This window comes from Nicotiana sylvestris, chromosome 4 (genome assembly GCF_000393655.2).
Source record: "Nicotiana sylvestris chromosome 4, ASM39365v2, whole genome shotgun sequence".
NCBI lineage: Eukaryota > Viridiplantae > Streptophyta > Magnoliopsida > Solanales > Solanaceae > Nicotiana > Nicotiana sylvestris.
Window position 1 is genome coordinate 178409076 of NC_091060.1, and position 21965 is coordinate 178431040.

Below are 21965 nucleotides of genomic sequence, written 5' to 3' on the forward strand. Positions count from 1 at the left end.
TTTCCCCGAGTGAGGGAATCACGGATCGTGCCGATGGATTCTTGAATGTGTACATGCATCCTTTCACACTGGGCCCCTTGATAGGGTTGTGCTCGACTTCTGCTCAGAGTATCGAGTTACCTTGGCGCAGATCCATCCGTCATTTTGGCAAACAGTATCAATGGTGAGACTTTTCGCGGAGAAGGTGGGGCTTGATTTTACGCTCAGTCATCTTATTAGGTTGTACCGGTCCTTTCACCATTGAGGTATGCTAACCTTGCGATGCCGATCGACCACGCCCTTCGTTGTTGATGATGAAGAAGATGGAGACTAGGGGTGGATGAGTCGCTTTGTCCGAGTGCGGGCCACTAACATTATCCCTGTGGAACTTATGTCATTCCCTGAGGAATGGAATTATACATGTAAGTGGTGCATTTCGTGCCTTCTCATTGCCTATGGAGAGAACAGGTTTGGTAACTGTGCCCTCTTTTCTTTTTCTATAGCAATTTCATGAGCGCCAGGCGATGTTCCTGATTTGCCGGATTGGGTTCGAAGTTGACGACCCACTCGACCTGTGATGAGCGCAAGTGGCAAGCATTGTCCCGGGGAAGATGGGAAGCAAAACATCATGGTGAGTGTTGTGTTATACTTTCCCCTCCTTTCCTTCATTTGGAGAGGCATTTTCCCTTTATGCGTATTAAGCTTACTGTTGTAGGCATCGAAGAGCCTTTTAAGGCTATACCGTGTTCCTCTAGAGAGGGGGAGGGGTTTCCATCCCTCGGGCTAAAGCATGACAACAATAAGCGGGAGATGCTTTTTCAAGGCGATGGCGCTCAAAGCAAGGCAAAATGGGACCGGGGCTTTGGAGCGGAAGCATCGTCCGAGCCTGCCATGTCCGCGGTTCCTGGTTCTAGAAAGAGGGTTTCTCCATTGTTGTCGTGTTCTTTTTCCATCGATAGTACTTCAGGAGATACTAGAAACACGGGGTCGCATACACCGAGTGACTATGCTTCGACCAGAGTTGACTCTTTCAGGGATGAAGGAACTGGATTGGCAGGTGTGCGCTTGGCCTTTGAGGAAGCCTAGCGGCTTCACTTTGTGGTGAGTTTTCTTACAGGTCTTTCAAGCTTCGTGCCTTCCCTTCGTTATTGGGTTTTCTTTTGCAGGCCTTCGACAAGCTTAAGTCTGGGCTGCTTCATCATAAAGCCAGGTTGCAGAAAGCTCTGGATGAGGAGAGATCCCTTTGGCTCCTTTGTGATGAAAAGGAGGTCGAGTTGGTATACTTGCGGTATGAGGTAGGCCGGAGCTTGAATTATGAGAGCTACTTAAAGGAGCATGAAATTTTCTGTTCCGGGTGAGTGTGTTTCCGCCTTCTAGTTTCTGAAGCTAACACTTCATTTATTTTAGTTGCAGAAAAAGGCGAAGGCCCTAGAGCAACTTCGGGATGAAGTTGGTCGGGCCAGGCGTGAGCATGATGAGCTAAAAGCTCGAGTGGAGGCTCAGGCTTTAGAGGGGAAGGTCGTTTTGGCTATAGTTCCTGCTTTTGAAGCTCAACTTCGCTTAGCTCATGATAATGCTTCGGTTCAGACAAAAATGATTGCGAAGCTCGAGTCTAAGCTTTCGAAGATCAGGGATGAAATCATTGATGCCTGAGCTGGAGTTGTAACGAATCAGACCAAGGCTCACTAGGAGATGACGATCTATTCAAAGGATGTTGCCAATGCTCAAGCTGAGCTGAGAAGGATCCTCGACCGCGAAGAGAGGGTTGAAGAATACGCTCACTGCAAATCTCAAAGAAAGACCCTTGAGGAAATCCATGCTAAGGGCTTCGCCTTCTCGGAAGAGTTGGCGCGAGCAAGGGCGGATGAGCGCGATGCTAGATTACTTTTGCCCGATGCTAAAGAAAGCAAAGATGAGGCCGGCAGGCCATAGCCCCCCGAGGGGCATAGATTTTGCCATCTGTATGATGCATTATCAAAACATGTTTGTAGATGGAGATCGCGTTTTTACGTATATGTGTATGAAAGAAAACCTAGCGGCTTTATTTCTTTTGTATCTTTTTCTGTATTGAATTTGGCCAGGCAAACTGGTTTTTGCGTTGGTAGGAATCCTTAGAGTCATGATGTGGCCCCGGGGCTCATTAGACTGGCCCGTAGGCTCTTACGTACTTTTGCTCTTAGGCATATTTAGGCCAACCATTTTGGGCTCAGTCCCCGAGTCGGGCATCAACTCGAGCTTAATTGTCCTTCGAGTGGACAAAATTTAGGCGGGCGACAGTAGCTCTTACGCTTTTGGTCGATGCAACCTTTTAGTGTATGTGGGCTGGCGACAATAGATCTTACGCTTTTGCCCTTAGGCATATTTGGTTAACTATTTTAGGTCCAGTCTCCGAATTGGGTTACAACTCGAGCTCATTTGACCCTCAGGTTTTCATATTCCAGGTTGGCGACAGTGGCTCTTACGTTTTTGGTTGATGCGACCTTTTAGTGTGGGCTGGCGACATGGCTCTTACACCTTGGGCTGATGCGGCCTTTTAGTGTGGGCTGGCGATAGTGGCTCTTACGCCTTGGGTCGAAGCGACCTTTTATTGGCTTTATTTTTTGCCCTCGATAAGGATAAATAGTGTTTGCCTGACTCTTCGACGGCTTAATAAAAAACCTCGATTGTGAGTCATTATATGGCGATGATCGAGCACGTCGGGGGGTTTGTCTCGGAGGTTGAGTATCTCGAAGTTGATGTTTAGGTGCTGACATGGTCGAAGCTCTTTTGCCTATATCGAGGGTAGCCTGTTTAACCAGTTCTTTTCGAAGTAGATTCAAAGTAATTAAAGGCCTATTATTTTGTAGCGGCGGTCGTGCGTCCCCGAGTTGCGTTAGTTTGGCTGGTACAGCCGTGTGACCGGAGTCATTTGTGTTTGGCCGGAGCCTTTAAATCTCGAGTGAAATAGTTTCAGCACCCATATCGAGAGTATGCCTTTTTAGGGGTCTTACAAGTTCAATATATAGCCGAAACTTTGAGATCGGGTTTATGCCTTTAATAAGGTCTTACATGTTTTGGATACTTGGTACAAGTATTTTCCATGCCTTTCCTGAGGTCTTATAGATATTGTCACTTGGTACAAGTGTGGTTCATGCCTTGGTTGAGGTCTTACAGATATATTTGCTGCCCTATATGGGTCTTACGAGACCGAGTTTGCCCGCTCGGGGTCTTACGGCCGCATGTTTTTTAATGAATGGTGATTGGCGACAGTCCCCGAGTCACCGAGGGTACCTTGGCTCGGAAGCTGTTACTTGTAAATTTTGTATTGCCTCATTGAGGGCTTACAATTTTGGATATCCCGACCCTGAGGTCGTGTGTTTTTTGAGATTTGATGCCAGTCCCCGAGTATTCAGGGCCCTTTAGGCCTTGGATACGTTTCATGATTTTCATGTTGCCTCATTGGGGGCTTACGATCTTGGAGTCCCTACCCGAAGGTCGTTCAGGTGTTGAATTATTGGCGCCAGTCCCCGAGTGTTCGAGACATTTTTGGCGGAGAAATCATTTTTGCGGAGGTGCCGAGCTTCTTTTGGAGTGCGAGATGTTTTGATAAAAGATATTCTTTAATTATTTGGTACAAGTGTACATGTTTTCACCGTCGGGGGTCCGACTATACGGACACGGTTCGTTTGACCATTTGGCCCAGTACATCGTTTTCTATTGGGACCCCATTTGGCGTTTCTTAGCTTTTCCGAGTGTATGACCTTCTGTGGGGATGCCCTCCAATGTTCGAGATCGATTGCAAAAGAAGCCTTGAACACTTGTTGGATCTTCCTTAGGTAGCATATAAGTGTTGCCTCGTTAAAAATCTTGCCGGTAAAATCCTTTTCGGGATAAAAACTCGGTCGAAGGAAAAGAGTGCAACGGATGCTTTAAAACCTTAAGGTCTTCGAAATGGGTTAGCTCTTTGACTGCTTCGGTCGGGTTCCTGCATAAGGGTTAGTATTAAATATGAAATGAAAAGAGAGATGGTTATACCTTAGTGTGGGATGTGTCGGCGATGTTTCGAGGACCGATATGTCCTAGTTACTCGGGATGAGGACACGGTATCATCTTTTACTTTGTTTAATCGGGCTTAATCGCAGGTATAGTTTGATTACCCTTCGGCTCTTTTGTGGGTGGAGGTATTGGTGCCGGTGCCACATCGTGCACCACGAACATTTCCCTTGTCGCATGTTGTTCCACGTAGACGGTTTTAATCCCATCCTTTGTCGGGAATTTCATCATTTAGTGTAGAGTGGTCGATACTGCTCTCATGTAGTGTATCTAGTCCACGGCCGTCCGAACAAGGCATTGTACCTCATGTCTCCTTTGATGATATGGAATTTGGCATTTTGGGTTTTGCTGGCCACGATGACTGGGAGGGTGATTTCTCCTTTCGTTGTTTCACTTGCCATGTTAAATCCATTGAAGACTCGAGTGGCGAGCACGATTTGGCCAAGCAGTCTGAGCTGCTCTATCACCCTTGACCTGATAATGTTGGCCGAGTTACATGGATCCACGAGTACACGTTTTATTTGAAAAGAATTTACAAGGAAAGAGATTATCAGTGCATCACTGTGAGGTTGAGACAAGGTCTCGGTGTCCTCTTCACTGCATGTGAAGGCATCCTCGGGTATATACCCCCGGGTTCGCTTTTCTCTGGTGATGGATATTTTTGTCCTTCTCATCACAGGTTCCTACGGGGCATCAATGCCTCCCAAGATCATGTGTATGACGTGTTGTGGCTCATTTGTTTTGTTCTTCTTGGCCGCCTCTCTTTCTTGGAACTAATTTTTGGCTTGGTTTTTGAGGAATTCCCGGAGGTGACCTTTGTTAAGTAGTCGAGCTACCTCTTCTCGGAGTTAGTAGTAATCCTCGGTCCAGTGGCCATGCATGTTTTGAAACTCGCACACTAAGTTGTGATTCCTTTGTGAAGGATCTGATTGTACAGTCCTGGGCCACCTGGCATCTCTGATTTTGTTGATGGCAAACACGATGTCCAATACATCGACATTGAAGTTGTATTCTGATACGTGAGGTGCCCCCATTGGCTCTGCGTTTCTATCGAATCTGGCTTTGTTGATGAGTCCCCGAGGATCCTGTCCTCGGTCTATCCTTTGATCATTGTGAGGTGGGTTGTGCCTCGGGGCGTTCCTCCTGTCTTCGGTGTATGGCTAATATCTTTATTTGTTTGGTTTTGTTTTCTTTGCCAGGAGCCTACTTGGGTATACTAAGCCCGAGGGGCCTCCCAATTGGTCGTCTTCGACCCTGATTTTCGACTGGTATCGGTTGTGGACGTCCGACCAGGTCACGGTAAGATATTCGACCAGATTCTCTTTCAGCTGCTTCGAAGCCACCGAGCTTCGTTCATTCAGACCTTGAGTGAAGGCCTGTACTGCCCAATCGTCAGAGACCGGTGGTAGTTCCATTCGTTGTGTTTGGAAGCGAGATACGAATTCTCGTAGCATTTCGTTCTCCCTCTACTTGATCTTGAACATGTCGGATTTCCTTGTTGCTACTTTGATGGCACCGGTGTATGCCTTTATGAAGGAGTATGCTAGCATGGCGAATGAATCTATGGAGTTAGGAGCTAGGTTGTGATACCACATCATGGCCCCCTTCGAGAGTGTTTCCCCAAATTTCTTTAATAGGACAGACTCGATCTCGTCGTCCTTTATGTCGTTGCCCTTCACTGCGCAAGTGTAAGCAGTAGCGTGCTTATTGGGTGTGAGGTCCCATTGTATTTTGGGAGTTATGGCATTCTGAACTTCTTTGGAATGGGTTTCGGGGCTGCTTCCTCTGGGAACGGCCTTTGTATGAACTTCTTCGAATCCACACCTTTCAGGATCGGGGGTGCGCCCAGAATTTGATTGACCCAGGAGTTGTAGGTTTCGACCTTTTTGTCGTTGGTTTTTATCATCTTCTCACCCGATTCAATCCTCCTGGTGAGGTCCTCGAGCATTTTTACGATGACAGGATCAGTCATCGGCCTGTTATTGCTCGATCTCTCCGGTACCTATTTTTCCAGGGGAGCTATCCCTGGTGCTACCGTGCTATGAGTTTTCTGATGACTTTACAGCTGAGCAATAGCCAGCTGTTGTGCCTACAACATTTTAAAAATAACATGAAGGCTAACCTCTCGTTCTTCCTTAGTTGGGATTTTTTGAGCTTCTTGTGGATCTCCCTGACGCACGCTCCTGTCGATATGCGAGCTTATATCGACTCGTTGGGCATCGCGTGAGACCGCGCCTACGGGATTGGTTCCGGCACATTCCCAGGCTTTTTTGGTGGCACACCAATACCTAGAACATTCACATCGTTTTCTCCGTGGTCCTCAAGATTGTTGTTTTCACCTCCATTCACCGAGTTAGACATTTTGGCATGAAATTGAAGATCTTGGGCAAGAAAAAACATGAAAGATAACTTGCATTGTGTATCTAAACCAGCAAGAAAATAATCACTATAATTTTTAGCCCCACGGTGGGCGCCAAACTGTTTACCGTGAAAATGGTAATGACAATTAAATTTGCTTTTGGGACTCTAAAAACACGTGATCTATTTTTATGTTAGTTGTTAAGCATTTGATGCTATGTGTATGAGACTTAGAAACGAAATAAGAGTTAAGGATAGGGCGATAATCAAACCGTTGGGCCAATTATCGGGGCCTCGAGGTCGATTTCGGAGCTCGACTATGAGCTATCGAAGGCAGGCGATACGTGGCTAACAGGTATAACCAAATTAACGAAGGCTCTTTACGGCCAATGATAAGCAGTAAATGATGAACAAATATGAGGATAATAAATAAAAAGCAATAATATCGAGAGAATATGTTAGAGAGAAAATAGAATATTCTTGTATATTTCGTGTAGAGCAATTGAAGCAACATGAGAAAACAAAATGTCATAGACCCCCTCTATATAGGAGGGGAATCCTAACATAGTACAAAATACACTAATGACAAAGAAGTAGGGATGGGACAGCTAGCTAATATCATGGTGCAGGTTCAGACTAGCTTGACAGATTTTATCGGCCCTAGCTGCACTCCTTGGGAACTCCCCATATCTGTTGTGGTTGCGGCCAACGTTATCCCTAGGTTGGGCGTCGACGAACCTCGAGGGAGGAAACTCGGCCACAGCCTTGTAGCCTTGAGGCTTTGAGATGATCTTCTGAAATGCCTTAATGACGAGAAATGGGACCCTCCAATTTTGCCTTATATATATGGCTTAGGAGGGGTCAGAGTAACAGGCCTGTCCAGCTCCTCAAATATTGCAAACCCATGGACATAACTACAAGATATATCAAGTACTTGCTCAATTTCTCCCATCATTTCATCTTCACTATCTTCTTCATCCCCAATCAAAGCTCGTTCAAGAGGATCTATAGGGCTCATATAAGGCGTTAATGATGTAGCATCGCTTTCCACCATAGAAATCATGGATAGCTCTTCATAGTAGGCTGGCAACCTGAGTGTTTTATAAATATTGAATACCTCCACTCGATCACCTACTCTCATCATTATCTTTCCTTCACAAACATCAATAATATCTCGGCCTGTGGCTAAGAATGGACCCCTTCCCCCCCCAAAAAAAAAATAAATGGGACTTCCTGATCAGGCTTGTAGTCCAAGATAATGAAATTAGCAGGGAATATGAAAGAACCCACTTGAACTAACACATCTTCAATCACTCCTTCAGGATGTGCAAGGGAGCGATTAGCCAACTATAAGACTACCGTTGTTGGGCGTGGCTCACCCAATCCCAACTGTCTTAACACAGATAGCGGCATCAAATTGATGTTTGCTCCAAGATCACATAAAGCTCGCCCAATTGCATGTTTACTAATTGAGACTTGGATAGTGAAACTACCTGGATCCTTCAATTTCTGAGGTAACTTGCTTTGAATTCTTGAGCTACACTCCTCAGCAAGTGCCATAATTTTGAACTCGGTCAACCTCCTTTTATTTGCTACTATGTACTTGATGTACTTTGGATATTTGAGCACTTCTTGTAAGATGTCTACCAATGGAATATTAATTTTCACCTGCTTCAAAATATCAAGGAACTTTTTATACGCGGCGTTATCCTTCACTTTCTGCAATCTTTGAGGGAACGGAGGTGGTGGCCTTGCAACCACTGGTGGGGGTTGCTCAGCCACCGCCTCTATAACTGGCTTCTCTAACTCCTTAGATTTTTCTGATGTTGATTCTATAGTGGCTGGCCTCTCATTAGAAGTCAGTTGTTTCCTCTTTTTTGACTGAACTTCTTCTAGTTGTCTCCCATTCCTCAACGACACGGCATTAAGGGATGCCTTAGGATTATCTTCAGTGTCACTTGGAAGAGCTCCAACTGGTCTAGTGTTTTGAGCAATGGCAAGTTGTCCCATTTGGCACTCCAAATTTCTCATTGTTACGGCTTGGGCTTGCTACTCAGCCATAAATTTCTGAGCGAGGGCTTGGTGTTCAGCCATCACTTTTTTTAATATGTCTTCAAAGTGACTTATTGGACTCGCTTGTTGTTCAGCCTGAGGTGGTTTATATTACTGTTGAGGTTCTTGAGGCATGTATTGATTCTGAGTACCTTGGTTTCCACACTAAGAGAAGTTTGGATGGTTCGTCCAGTTGGGATTGTAAGTGTTCCCATATTGGTTTGTTTGGCCCATATTTGCATTACCCATAAAGCAGACAGACTCTAAATTAGTGGGGCATAAGTCGCTCGTGTGACTCTCTCCACATATTTCACAAAACACTTGAACCTATTGTACCAGTTGTGCTTGTTGCTTGTTGATAATCAAGGTCATCTGATTGACTTGGTTAGTTAGTGTAGAAATCTACGTTGATAATGCCGAGACGACATCTAACTTAAGAACCCTTGCAGACTTTTGCACTGTATATTTGCCCATCTCTCCTTGCGAATCCGGATTGCTTTTGGAGAATTTGTTCAATAATGCATATATCTCGTCAAAGCTTTTCTCCAACACTTGATCTCCAGCTGCAGCATCTACCACAATCTTTGTTTCAGGATGTAGACCTTCTATGAAAGTGTGAGCTAATACTTCTCTTGTCTAATTGTGATGAGGACAGTCTCTGATTAGCCCCTTGAACCTCTCCCAAGCTGAGGATAAAGACTCTCCGCCTTTCTGTTTGAAGGCAACTATCTCACTTCGGATCTTTACAGTTTTGCCTGAAGGGAAAAACCTTGCCAGAAATTTCCTTGCCAAATCATTCCATGAGGTAATAGAATTAGCTGGTTCTGCCTTCAGCCTTTGCTTTGCTTCGCCCAACAGTGAGAATGGAAAAAGTGTGAGCCTCACATAGTCTGGAGTGACTCCGTTAGTGATATAAGTATCACTAATCTCCAAGAAGTTCAGGATATGCTGTTGTGGATCCTCGGGTGGAAGACCCATAAACTGCTCATTCACATGAAGTATCTGGATCATGCTTTCTTTCAGCTCAAAGTGCCCAGTGATTCTGGGCTTCACAATGCTAGAGGTGACATTGGCAATGCTGGGCATCGCCACCTCCTGAACAGCCATGTGTTGCTCCTCTGCCATGTTCCTAGGAAATTGAACAAGTGCCTGAATATTATTTGTTTCCCTTGCTTCCGTCAACCTCTTGTGAAATGTTCTTTCAGGTTCAGGGTCAAAGATTTGAAGTCGGTCTTGGCTTTTGACCCTACGCATTCAATCAAAGTTCCTGAGATCCGAGCAAAAATCAAGTAACATTAGACTCGACGAAATAAACAATTAAAGCAAAAACTAGAAAGTAGTTAATATTCAAGTCCCCGACAGCGGCGCCAAAAATTTGTTGCTCCCAAACGCACACGCAAGTATACGTGGTCGTACAAGTAATAAAATAATAAGTCGAGTGTCGAATTCACGGAGACTTATATCAACTACCCACTAATTCACCAATATTGTTAATCAGTCAAGCTAAATTCAAGTTCAAGAATGTGATTATACTAAACTATAATTCTGAACTAAATTATCAAGCAGTAAAATGATTGTTAAGTATTCAATAGAGACAAATATTCCAGGGTTGTGATCGATTCACCAATCCTATTGTGTTCTAGTTAACTCTCTCTCTCATACAAGTCACTCATGGTTGCTAATTAATCGATAATTGCTCTCATAGCCTTCTCCCAAAATACTACTCGCCTATTCAAAATAGATTAACCCCTATATTCCTATGAAATCAATCTATTAAGAATGCATTAAGATTACGATATATTTAATTAAGCACAGTGACTAGGTATATTCCTATCCTAACCACAAATCCTCCCCCCCCCAAGAGTTAAGATTATGGTCTCTTCAATTCTTCTCTAATCTAAATATGGCTTTTCCAAGCATAGCATAGATAGTAAATAGAACCAACTCCTGGCCAGATAATTAAGCAATTAATCACAGAATTGAAGAAACAAACAAATATTAGTGAATTGTAATTAAGTTTAAGTCAAATGTTAAACAACAATATTCATGGCTAAATGACAACCCTAGAACAATGAGTTTTTAGCCACTCATGATATTAGCAAACAATTTCATAAGTTTGGATAATTCAAAATACTAAGAAAACATGAAGAGATTTGAGATGCTCTTGCTCCCCGATGTTTCTTGTGTGTATCCTCTCTCCAAAGTGGCATCCCTAGGTCTCAGATGTGTCCAAAAATTCCAAAATAGCATTTTATATGTATTTATACCAAGTAGGGTCGGGCCCAGATGAAACACCCTTTCCTGCGCGAAATAGGACTTGGCTCTGTAAAATTTGTACAGGCGCGCCGCACGCTGCGCCGCACTGTGCGGTGTGCTTGTGGGGAAGTTCAGAGAGCTGATTCTGACAAACTGCAGGAAAATTCCAAAGGCGCGACGCACGTTGCGCCGCACTGTGCGGCACAATAGTGTAATTTTCTCAAAGAGAAATTATTTCATCCTCTTTTGACATCGAGACTTGGTACACGACCTCTGAATACGATCCCGGCTTAATGAATTGGGCTTTTACTCAGACTTCAAAGCTCCAAATCACTTGAATTCATTCCATAACGCCTACATAGATCGGAATCACTCCTACAAGGCATAAAACACATATTTAGTGCAAAACACTAGCGATTAAAGCTCAAACTCAATTAAAGTGCAGTAAATTAGAGTGTAATAAACGACTAAAATATGTAATTATAGCCTATCATCGATATTCCTTACTATTTGTTGCATATCGTATGAAAACCGAATCAACAGTGTTCAATCCGATTTTATCCTTTTGGGTTTAAGAACTCACACTTTACCCAAATACCCCCCACACTTGGAAATATTTCAAGTTGGGTTTTCTTCTTTTCTATTTTTCATATGGAATGGATTGTGTCTTGCTATGGGGAACACGAATTAATATTTTGTTAGCTGTAAGAATAGTTTTCCCCACAAGTTCTGGAGTGAACCAGAACTTACCAACTAAGCATTCATCATTTTATTTAATGATTGATTCTTTCTTTCCACAATCCTATTCGATTGGGGCGTGTATGTGATAGTTGTTTGATGAATAACACCATATTCCAAACATATTTCTTCAAAAGGAGATTCACATTCACCGCCCTTATTACTTTGTAGATCTAACCACATGAACTCTTGTTTGTGTCACAATAGAGCCAGAATTAATAAGTGGTGAAGTTTTTAATCTTCAAACCAATCTGACACACTCAGAATTAATAAACGGTGAAGTTTTTAATCTTCAAACCGAGTAATATCTGATACAATTAGATCTAATCAAAAGTAAAAATTTTAATCTTCAAATCGAATAATAAATTGGAGGAGAAAATCACTAAGATTTTAATCTCCAAAACGAGTATAAAGTTACTTAGACTTTAGTTTCCGACAAATGAGTAAAAAGTCACAAAGACTTTAATCTCAATGAACGAGTAAAAAATCACACAGATTTTGATCTCGAAGCAGGAGTAGAAAATCACGAGAATTTTAATTCCCTTTGCAAATGGTTTTCCCACTAAACTATTATAACACTTTAAATCTCTTTGTCTAATCAAACTCATATATGTTCATCTTTACACATATTATATTCATGATCTCAAGAATACTTCAAGAATTACAGAAAGCCTAATCCATGTCTTGCTTCCTTGAAGAAACCATGCATGCTACCAATTGTATATATCAACTATTAATACTTTTTCATTTGGTCAAAGGAATAACAAAATTAACTGCAAACATATGTTATTCCTAATCATGCATATAATTCTAGATTTGTAATATGAGATCATTACATAATAAACATCTACCCAAACATTTATGGAAGCAAGATATCATAAATCACAAAGGGTAGGGAAAAAAAATGAAGAGTAAAGAAAGTAGAACCCGAAATATCGTCACTTTCTTCTTAAATCGTCACCTTCACTATTTTTCTTTTACAGTGATTAAATTCTGCCTTTTCCCGTCATTAACACTTGCCATAAATGGTTCCATATCCTTATTTGTATTATTTGGATGGAAACAAATTTACTGGAAAAAGAAAACTTGTTAGAAATTCATGAAACCATGCGATGGTCAATTGAAAATTCCATAGGCTTGAAAACTAAAAAATGACTTTCAATTTCAAGACCAGTGGTGCCATCACATAACAGGTACTTGCACAATAGAGACAATTTATTTATGCAAATTTTGATGTCTCCTTAGGAGCAATCAATTCATAAATAAAAGATCGAATAGTTCCATGTTTCCGAGAATATATTCATAGTTACATGGGTTTCGTCATCTTTAGTGCCATATCCAGATTGTGACACCGCTTTTAGTGCCTTATAATGGGTGGCATCTGATTCTTGTAATTGATTATTATTGTGTTTTTATTAAGGGGTGTGAATAGGAAATGGAAGAGGCGTCTCTTGGATTGCACCTCTTCATCTTTAGTGGGCTCGGAATTATTTTACGATTTATTTATTGAACTAACGTTTGTTTGCTTCTCTGATTTTCTGATTTGAAACACAGTAACACCAACAATCTTAAGGAATTTAAAAATATTTGACGGATAGTTGATGGAGAAAATCAGAGTGAAATAGGAAGTTGTTTTTCTATTAAGTCAAACAACAAAAGCAAAGTTATTGCGAATGATTTTGGCACAATGTGACTACTGGTTTTTATCACAGTAAAATAGGGAGTCAGATCGGCGTGATCGGCGTACCTTAAAAATTCTGTGTGAATTGCACTATTTTAGAATTGATTTGTCCCAAACCGGACAATGAAATCTGCTTATCAAGTTGTGAGTTTGAATAATTATGTGGTCTTGTACATTGTTCATAATTCTTCTTAAAGTTAAGGACAACATTTGTCAATTCTTCATGAAGATACAAGGGGTGCAAAGAATGAGTTTTGAGACCCAGTTGGCTGAAAATCTTCAGGGCAATGCCTGCCCAATAGGATTTGAGTTAGACCTCGATAATATTGATAATTTGATATTTCCAGGAAAACATAAGAGACAGTAAAAGAAAAACAGTGCCGAATGAAACTGTCTCGGGGGAATACATCAGAGTAATGTTTTCTATTTTCTCTCACTCAACTTATAACGTTTTTTCCATTAATATTCTATCCTTTGTGATTTGTGAATTCAGTTTCTACTAATGATAGGATAGATATTTATTATGTGATGATCTCATAATTTATATGTTAGCATGCCATAAAATTAGTTAGTTGGTATATAACTTTGAGAGCATGCTTAAAATTATGTGAAATAATATTTTTTCAAGAGTTAGTTTAAGCCTAATTCATATCTTACAATATTGAAAAATATTTTGAGAATCATGAACATAATATATGTAAAGGTGTACGTATATTTGTTTGATTAGGGAAAGAGATCAAACGGTTTAAAGTGTTATAATGGTTTAGTTGGAAAATCATTTGGAAATGGAGTTAAAATTCTCATGATTTTCTACACCCGTTATGGAGAATAAAATCTTCGTGATTTTCTACTCCAGCTTCGAGATCAAAATCTGCGTGATTTTTTACTCGTTCGTTGAGATTAAAGTATTCGTAACTTTTACTCATTTATCGGAAATTAAAGTCTAAGTAACTTTATACTCGTTTTGGAGATTAAAATCTTAGTGATTTTTCACTCCAATTTATTATTCGGTTTGAAGATTAAAAACTTCACCATTTATTAAATTTGATTGTGCCAGATATTACTCGATTTGAAGATTAAAAACTTCACCGTTTATTAATTCTGCTTGTGTAAGATATACTTGATTTGAAGATTAAAAACTTCATCGTTCTATCGTGACACAAACAACAATTCTTGTGGTTGGCTCAACAACGTAATAAGAGCGTCGAATATGAATCTCCTTTTGAAGAAATATGTCTGGAATATGAAATTATTCACCAAACGATCGCCCCTTAGTCACCACAATCTAATGGAATTGCGGAAAGAAAGAATAGAACATCAAAGGAGACGAAGAATGCCTAGTTGATAAGTTCTGGTTACCCAAAACATGTAGGAGGAAGCTATGCTTACAGCTAATCGAATACTCATTCGCGTTCCCCATAGCAAGACGCAATCCAATCCATATGAAAAATAGAATGAAAGGAAGCCCAACTTAAATATTTTAAAGTGTGGGGGCACTTAGCTAAAGTACAAGTTCCTACATCCAAAAGAGTAAAGATCAGACCGAAAATTATTGATTGCGTTTTCATAGGATATGCAACAAATAGTAAAGCATATTATTTTCTGGTTCATAAATCAGAAAATCCCGAATTCATATTAATACGGTAATCGAATCAAATAATGCTGAATTCTTTAAGAATATTTATCCGTATAAAAATGAATGTGAGTCGTCGAATGAAATATCTAAGCGACCTCGTGAAGAAGAAAAGGAAAGTACACCTAATGAGGTGAATCCAAGACGTAGTAAACGTCAAAAGACAACTACTTCCTTTGAACCAAATTTTCTAACATTCTTGTTAGAAAGTGAGCCTCAAATATTTAAGAAGCAATGTCTTACTCGAAAACACAATGTTAGAAAGAGGTAGTCAATAGTAAGATAGAACTCATATTAAGTAATCATACTTGAGAATTGGTTGATCTTCCTCCAAATAAACCTTTGGGTTCTAAGTGGATTTTCAGAAGGAAAATGAAAGTTGATGGTACTATTGACAAATATAAGGCAAGATTGATTGCCAAAGGATCAAGACAACGAGAAGGTCTTGATTACTTTGACACATATGCATCGGTAACGAGAATTACATCTATTCGAATGGTAATAGTGTTAGCCACCATGTATGGCCTTGAAATCCATAAGATGGACGTAAAAGACAACCTTCTTAAATAGATATTTGGAGGAAGAAATTTATATGGAATAACATGAAGGGTTCGTGGTTCCTGAAAAAGAAAGAAGGTGTGTCGACTTGTTAAATCACTTTATGGACTAAAACAAACACTCAAATAATGGCATGCAAAATTTGACTAGAAAATAATATCAAATGGTTTCAAACTAGTGTATTTACACTAAGAATACTCTAAATTATGTAGTCATTGCTTGTTTATATATGGATTATATGTTGATAGAAAAGACACATGAAACATGTGAAATGTGGGGGCATTTAGCTTATGCATAACAAAAGCTAATGCTAGACGAGATGTATATATTATCTAGAATAATTAGATGATATGATTCTTCGAACCCCACGAATACATAGGGATATTGATACAATAGTCGGTGAATTCATTACTTGTTCAGTCTTAAGTGATGACTAGTGATGAAATTATTAATTCGAAAGTTGTTTACGTGGCGTTCCAGAAATAATTTGTTCTTTCTTGAACATTTATAATGTTTAGCTCTTTTATGAAAGGGTGTCACCTGGAAGCTTGTGACTTTTCATGAAAAGTGTGTTTGTATGTCTTGTATAAATATGATCGTTCATAAACGAATGTATTAATACGTTGGTCTATAATGAGGTGAACTAACCAATAAACATGACCAAAATCCATTGGAAGTTGGATTTGTTTCATAAATGAAGGTGCTATAATTTGCATATCATATAAATGTATGAATAAATAGCATACAAATGCTTGAAAATAGCTGAGTGATTGCGAAATGTGTTATATATTAAAAGGTTGTGGACACAACTGATGCCAATCATTCCTGTTGTTGTTATAATATATTATTGCTACATTAAGTGTAGTCAATAATCTGATATGCAATCAAAAGTCGAGACGTATTAGTCTACAACATAAGAAAGTTTGCATTGAACTTTCATGACAATGAAACGAGTTTCGAAGTAATTGAAATATACTTCAAATTATGATGTGCACTACAGTAAGTATCCCGCGATAATAAATGGGTATAGTGATGCAAACTAAATCAGCCCTTCAACCGATTCTAAATAGTCGGTGGAGGAGCGATGTCTTGGAAATCGTCCAAACAAATATGCATTGACCGCTCTACAGTGGAGGCTGAGTTTATAGCCTTAAATAAGGCCGGTGAAGAAGCTGAATAGCTCCGGAATTTCATGGAAGATGTTCCACTTTTGGCCCAAACCTTTGGCACCTATATGTATACATTGTGATAGTCAAGCGGCAATAGGCAGGGCAAGGAGCGTTATGTATAATGAAAAATCTTGTCACATTCGACGGAGACACAACACCGTTAGACAACTACTCTCTAGTGGTGTTATCACGATTGACTACGTAAAATCAAGAAATAACGTGTTGGATCCACTTACAAAAGGCCTATCTAATGAGGCAGTTGAAAGATCATCGAAGGGAATGGGGTTAAGGCCTAGGACAAGTCATCATGGCGGTAACTCTACCTAGCAGACTGGAGATCCCAAGAGCTAGGTTCAAAAAGATCAAACAAAGTTATGAATGACGGTTCAACATTGTCAAATAACTCAACCCATTCTCGTGATGAAGACAATGTTCAGAAATCAAGGTAAAGCATTAAGGCTTTTTGATGAGTCAATAAAGCTTAAAGCTTTTTAATGATTTGCTAAGTCTCGCGGGATATGACCAGATAGTGTGTCTATAAGATTAAATGTTTAGAAATCACCTATGTGGTGTGAAGTGTAAGCCGTTTTAAGGGGAATGAAAGTAAAGACCCATTCTCTAAGCACTCATGAAATCAGGCGGTGTTCATAGCTGAAACGAATACAACCGTGAGAACCAAAGACGATTAAGGATTGATTGTGTGACTTATGGTTGTCTAGGTATACGCCAAAGCTCGACGGTTCAAAGATATCAAATCTACTGATTGACCGAGTATATCCGACATAAGTTCACTATGGAAAGTTCAAAGGGAAACCTAGTTATCCAGATGCGATTAATCCTTACTTGCGAATCACACAGTATTTTCATGCATGTTTTTTCACATACGTCCATTCCCCATTCATGTGGGGGATTGTTGCGTTTTTATTAAGGGATGTGAATGGGAAATGGAAGAGGCGCCTCTTGGATTGCACCTCTTCATCTCACCCTTTCTTTGTCTATAAATTTAGAGGCTTGGCCTCATTTTTTTGATATGGAAAATCTGAAATCTTCTCCCCTATTTTCCACATTGTTGCATTATTTTCTAAATAAACATAAGTGTCAAGTGTGATTTGCTCCGTTTGTCGAGTTCGCTGGAGTTCTGTGATTTGAAGTGCCGCTATTACAGAATAGTTATTCCGTTCTATCCTGGGAGGAATTAATCCGTTTACCTAAGGCAACAGTGAAGAGATTAAATTTCTTAAGGACATACTGTGAATTCAGTAGGCTTGAAATTATTTTACGATTTATTTATTGAACTAATATTTGTTTGCTTCTCTGATTTTCTGATTTGGAACACAGTAATACCAACAACTATTCCAATTGCAAGATGCAATTTCCTCAACAAAAGAGTATCCTGAAGCAAATGACTAATTAAGACAGACTGCATCCAAGCACATCCATAACAATTTCGGTCATTTTTGTCCATAGCAAACAAATGACATTCTGTTTCCAAAACCTTTTTCCTTTCGTCCATCCAACAAAATTTTCTTTTGAAACTAACAGACTCTATTTTGATTTTTGGAGATTCAAAGACGAACACAGAAAAAAGAAATTAAATTCCTTAAGATTGTTGGTATTATTGTATTCAAAATCAGAAAATCAAAGAAGCAAATAAATGTTAGTTCAATAAATAAATAGTAAAATAACTTTGAGCCCACTGAATGCACAGTGTGTCCTTAAGGAATTTAATCCCTTCATTATTGCCTAAGGTATACGGATTAATTCCTCCTATGATAGAACGGAATAACTATTATGTGATAACGGCACTTCAAATCACAAAACTTCATCGAACTCAACAAATGGAGCAAATCACACATGACACTTATGTTTATTTAAAAAATAATGCAACGGTATAGAAAAGAGAAGAAAAGATTTTAGATTTTCTTTATCTGAAAAATAAGGCCAAGCCTCTAATTTATAGACAGAAAAAAAAAAAAAAGATGGAGAGGTGCAATACAAAATTTGCCTCTTTTATTTTCCATTCACACACCCTTAAAGAAAAGCACAATAGTTACGTTGTAGGGATATTTCGTAATTGAATGGCAGACTTCATTTAACTTATGTTGACGAATCCACAATCCACATGGCTATACTAGATAATGCCACAATCTCAATCTTTCGTTCTTTTTATCTTTTTCTGTTTTTAATCTGGCCAAAGAGTTCCATTATATTTGTTCATTTGCAGTCGTTTCAGATTTTGGGAAATAATTAATTAATGCACTTACATACATAAAAAGCTGAATTGAGAAATTTTTTCTTTTTTATACCATATCCGAAACTTTATTACCAAATACATTGTGAATGAGAATTGTCCTACAACGAAGATTAGGAACAATATGGGGGTTCGTATATATATGGAGACAAAAAAGGAGAATAAAAACTTAGGATCGTATACGTTACTTATAAGTGTACGAGATTTCAATATGGAATTGACTATTACAAATGAGAACACAAGTGCAGGTTTGTTATGTTTCAAATTCTATGGAAGTCTGTTTTACGGTAATATCTATAAAATTCCTACATTTATCTACAAATAAACTACACATCAATTTTAGGATGTATAAAGCAATATTATTTTCATGATTATCTACAAAATTACTACATTTATACTACAATTAAACTACAATCAAACTACAATCTATGTTGAAAAATGTTGACTATAAAATTTTCTCTTCATCTACAATTTATCTACAAAGATTCTACAAAATTGTAATGACATTGTTTATCTTTATTTTCATGCAGGTTCGTCTGGGACAATACAGTTACTTGATATGCCAGCCTCTCCCGTCATAGAGGAATATCAAAGTGAAATAATAACTGAAGGTACACAAAGTGTTATCGAAGAAGGACAAGTGTATCAAGACAAGCAAACAATTGCAACTGCAATGAAGCACTATTCTGTCATGCACAAGTTCCAATTTAGAGTTAAAAGATCTAGCCACAGAAGGTATGAAGATATTAATGGTGAAAAATTATTATAAACAGTATTTTCCTTGTGATATATAGGTGAAAAGTAGTTATATTGTATAGTGTGTTACTTTATGTTAAAACAGTCCTTTTGTTACATCTATATTGATAACATGTATTATAAATGTATTTTTTTGGTAGATACTGGCTTATATGCGTTGGAGAAAACTGTAATTGGAACTTCAAGGCAACATCAATTAATGATTCTGCAATGTTCAAGATCAGGAGTTTCAACCGACAACACACATGCACCTTAATGCACGATACATTCATACATCGCAAACATATTGCAGTTGTAGTTGGTAGCATGGTCATGCCAAAGTATTGTGATCCTAAGACAGTTTACACACCAAAGGACATACAAACTGACATGTTGTCCCAACACAGAGTGAACCTAAGCTACATGCAAGCATGGAGAGCAAAGGAAAAGACTTTACAGTTTTTGAGAGGTCATCCGGCTGACTCCTACAACAAATTACCAAAATATTTTTATATTCTTGAGAAGAGGTATCTTGGTTCAGTTGTTAAATTGAAGAAGACAACAGATGAATGCTTCTTATATGCATTTGTTGCTCTTTGTACATCAATAAGTGGTTGAGAATATTGTAGACCAGTAGTAGTGGTTGATGGGACATTCTTAAAGACAGCCTACAGGGGGATTATGCTGACAGCAAGCACAATGGATGCAACAGGTAAAATTGTAGTTATTTTGTAGGTAGTTTATAAATTGTAGATACATTGTAGATATTTTGTAGATATATTGTAGTCTATATGTATTTGTGTTTTTATATGCATTTTCAAAGCTGCCAGTTAATTATTTTTTACTAATAATGTAGGTACAATATTGTCTTTGGCATATGCTGTGGTTGAGTCTGAAAACGACGCATCATGGAAGTGATTTTTTGAGCAATTCAAGCAAGCATATGGCGAAAAAACTTCAATGTGTATTGTTTCAGATAGGAATGAGAGTATCCTGAAGGCAACATCAATTGTTTATCTGGTCGTGCTACACTACTCTTACATGTGGCATATTTGGACAAATATAAGGGCAAAGTTCAAGAAGGATCATCTACAATTAAATGAATTGTACTTTGCTACAGCAGGGTCATACACTCTGGATGAATTTAATGAAAGGATGTCGAAGATTGAAGAGATAGACCAGCGTGTTAAATCATACCTCTATGATATTGGCTATCATAGATGGTCAAGAGTACATGCAACGGTGAATAGAACTTGGACTATGACATCAAACATTGCAGAGTCGTTGAATGCTATAACAAAAGATGCAGGAGAGCTGCCAATATTTGATCTATTAGAGTATATGAGGACACTTCTTGAACGTTGAACGAAGGAGAAGTTATTGAAAGCAAAGTGTACTTTCACATTCCTTGGGTACAAATTCAACAAAGAATTGAAGAAAAATAGTACATTATCTCAGAAACTTAGGGTAAGATCTATTTTTTTGGTGCAGAAAAATAATAATTTAATATACAGTGTTTCCAGATTGTAGACAAATTATAGTTACTTTGTAGATTGTAGATAATTTGTAGATAAATTGTAGATAATCTATTTTTAAGGTTGTAAATATTTTTCTTTCTATTTATTATGTAATTTTAGGTGAGGGTTTCAACAGATCATATCCATACTGTGATAGATGGTGTGAAACGATACATTGTGTGTCTTGAAAGTAAGAAATGTAGTTGTGGCCAGTTCCAACTTGATGAACTTCCATGTGCGCATGCTTTGGCAGCTTTAAGGCACAAGAATGAAACTTATGAAAACTATTGCTCTCCGAATTACACAAAGGAGAGCTTACTGCATACACATGAAATATTAGTAAATCCCCTTCCTGATGAAAGCAAATGGAATGTGACACAACATATATCTGATGAAGTAATAAATCCACCTACGGAAGAGAAAATGCAGTCAGGAAGACCTCAAAAGGAAAGATACAAAACATATGATGAACTAAAGTCAAAGAAGTACAAGGTGTCATGTGGCAACTGTGGAGGTGAAGGGCATAACAAAAGATCTTGCAAGAATGCACCCAAAAAGAAATAAATATCATGTAGTTATAATAGAATTTCAAAATAATTGTTAGCGTGTTCAAGTTAACAGAATTTTGTGTGTAATTGTTTAAGTTTTTAAAGATCATAATATAGTTAACTTCAATTTGTTTCTGTGTTTGTTAACATGTTTTTCTGTATTGTGTCAAGCATCTACCTCCATTTTTGATATTCTGTATATAGCAGTTAATATTTATTATCTATAATATAACTACAAGTTAAAAAAATTAATTTAACTTGAACTGACAGTTATATACATAAATTAAATACAACTGGAGGTATTCCATACAAATTATATACATATTCAACTATAAAATTATATACAATCTCAACATTCGGTGTTTCCAGATTGTAGATAATTTGAAGTTTTTTTGTATATAATTTGTATTCTAACAATATAATAACTACGTTTAAGATAATGAAGAACAAGTATTGTA

General features: G+C 38.7%; 1 protein-coding gene and 1 non-coding gene across 2 annotated transcripts; both read left to right on the plus strand.

Moving 5' to 3' along the window:
• The first annotated feature begins 9059 nt into the window (after positions 1–9059).
• On the plus strand, positions 9060–9164 carry LOC138890935 (small nucleolar RNA R71). The gene has a single exon (XR_011407298.1). It is a non-coding gene; the product is annotated as a small nucleolar RNA R71 (small nucleolar RNA).
• Positions 9165–18918: 9754 nt separating this feature from the next.
• LOC138890592 (uncharacterized) lies at positions 18919–20360 on the plus strand. The gene is made up of 5 exons (XM_070173988.1): positions 18919–18955; positions 19238–19442; positions 19604–19969; positions 20072–20154; positions 20299–20360. The coding sequence occupies exons 1-5, from the start codon at positions 18919–18921 to the stop codon at positions 20358–20360; spliced, it is 753 nt and encodes a 250-aa protein (XP_070030089.1).
• The last annotated feature ends 1605 nt before the right edge of the window (positions 20361–21965 follow it).

Coding starts and splice junctions, on each gene's coding strand:
- LOC138890592 (XM_070173988.1), top strand. CDS start 18,919: ATGGAATTGACTATTACAAATGAGAACACAAGTGCAG. Junction 18,956..19,237: donor AAATGAGAACACAAGTGCAG/GTTTGTTATGTT, acceptor ATTTTCATGCAG/GTTCGTCTGGGACAATACAG. Junction 19,443..19,603: donor AAAAGATCTAGCCACAGAAG/GTATGAAGATAT, acceptor TTTTTTTGGTAG/ATACTGGCTTATATGCGTTG.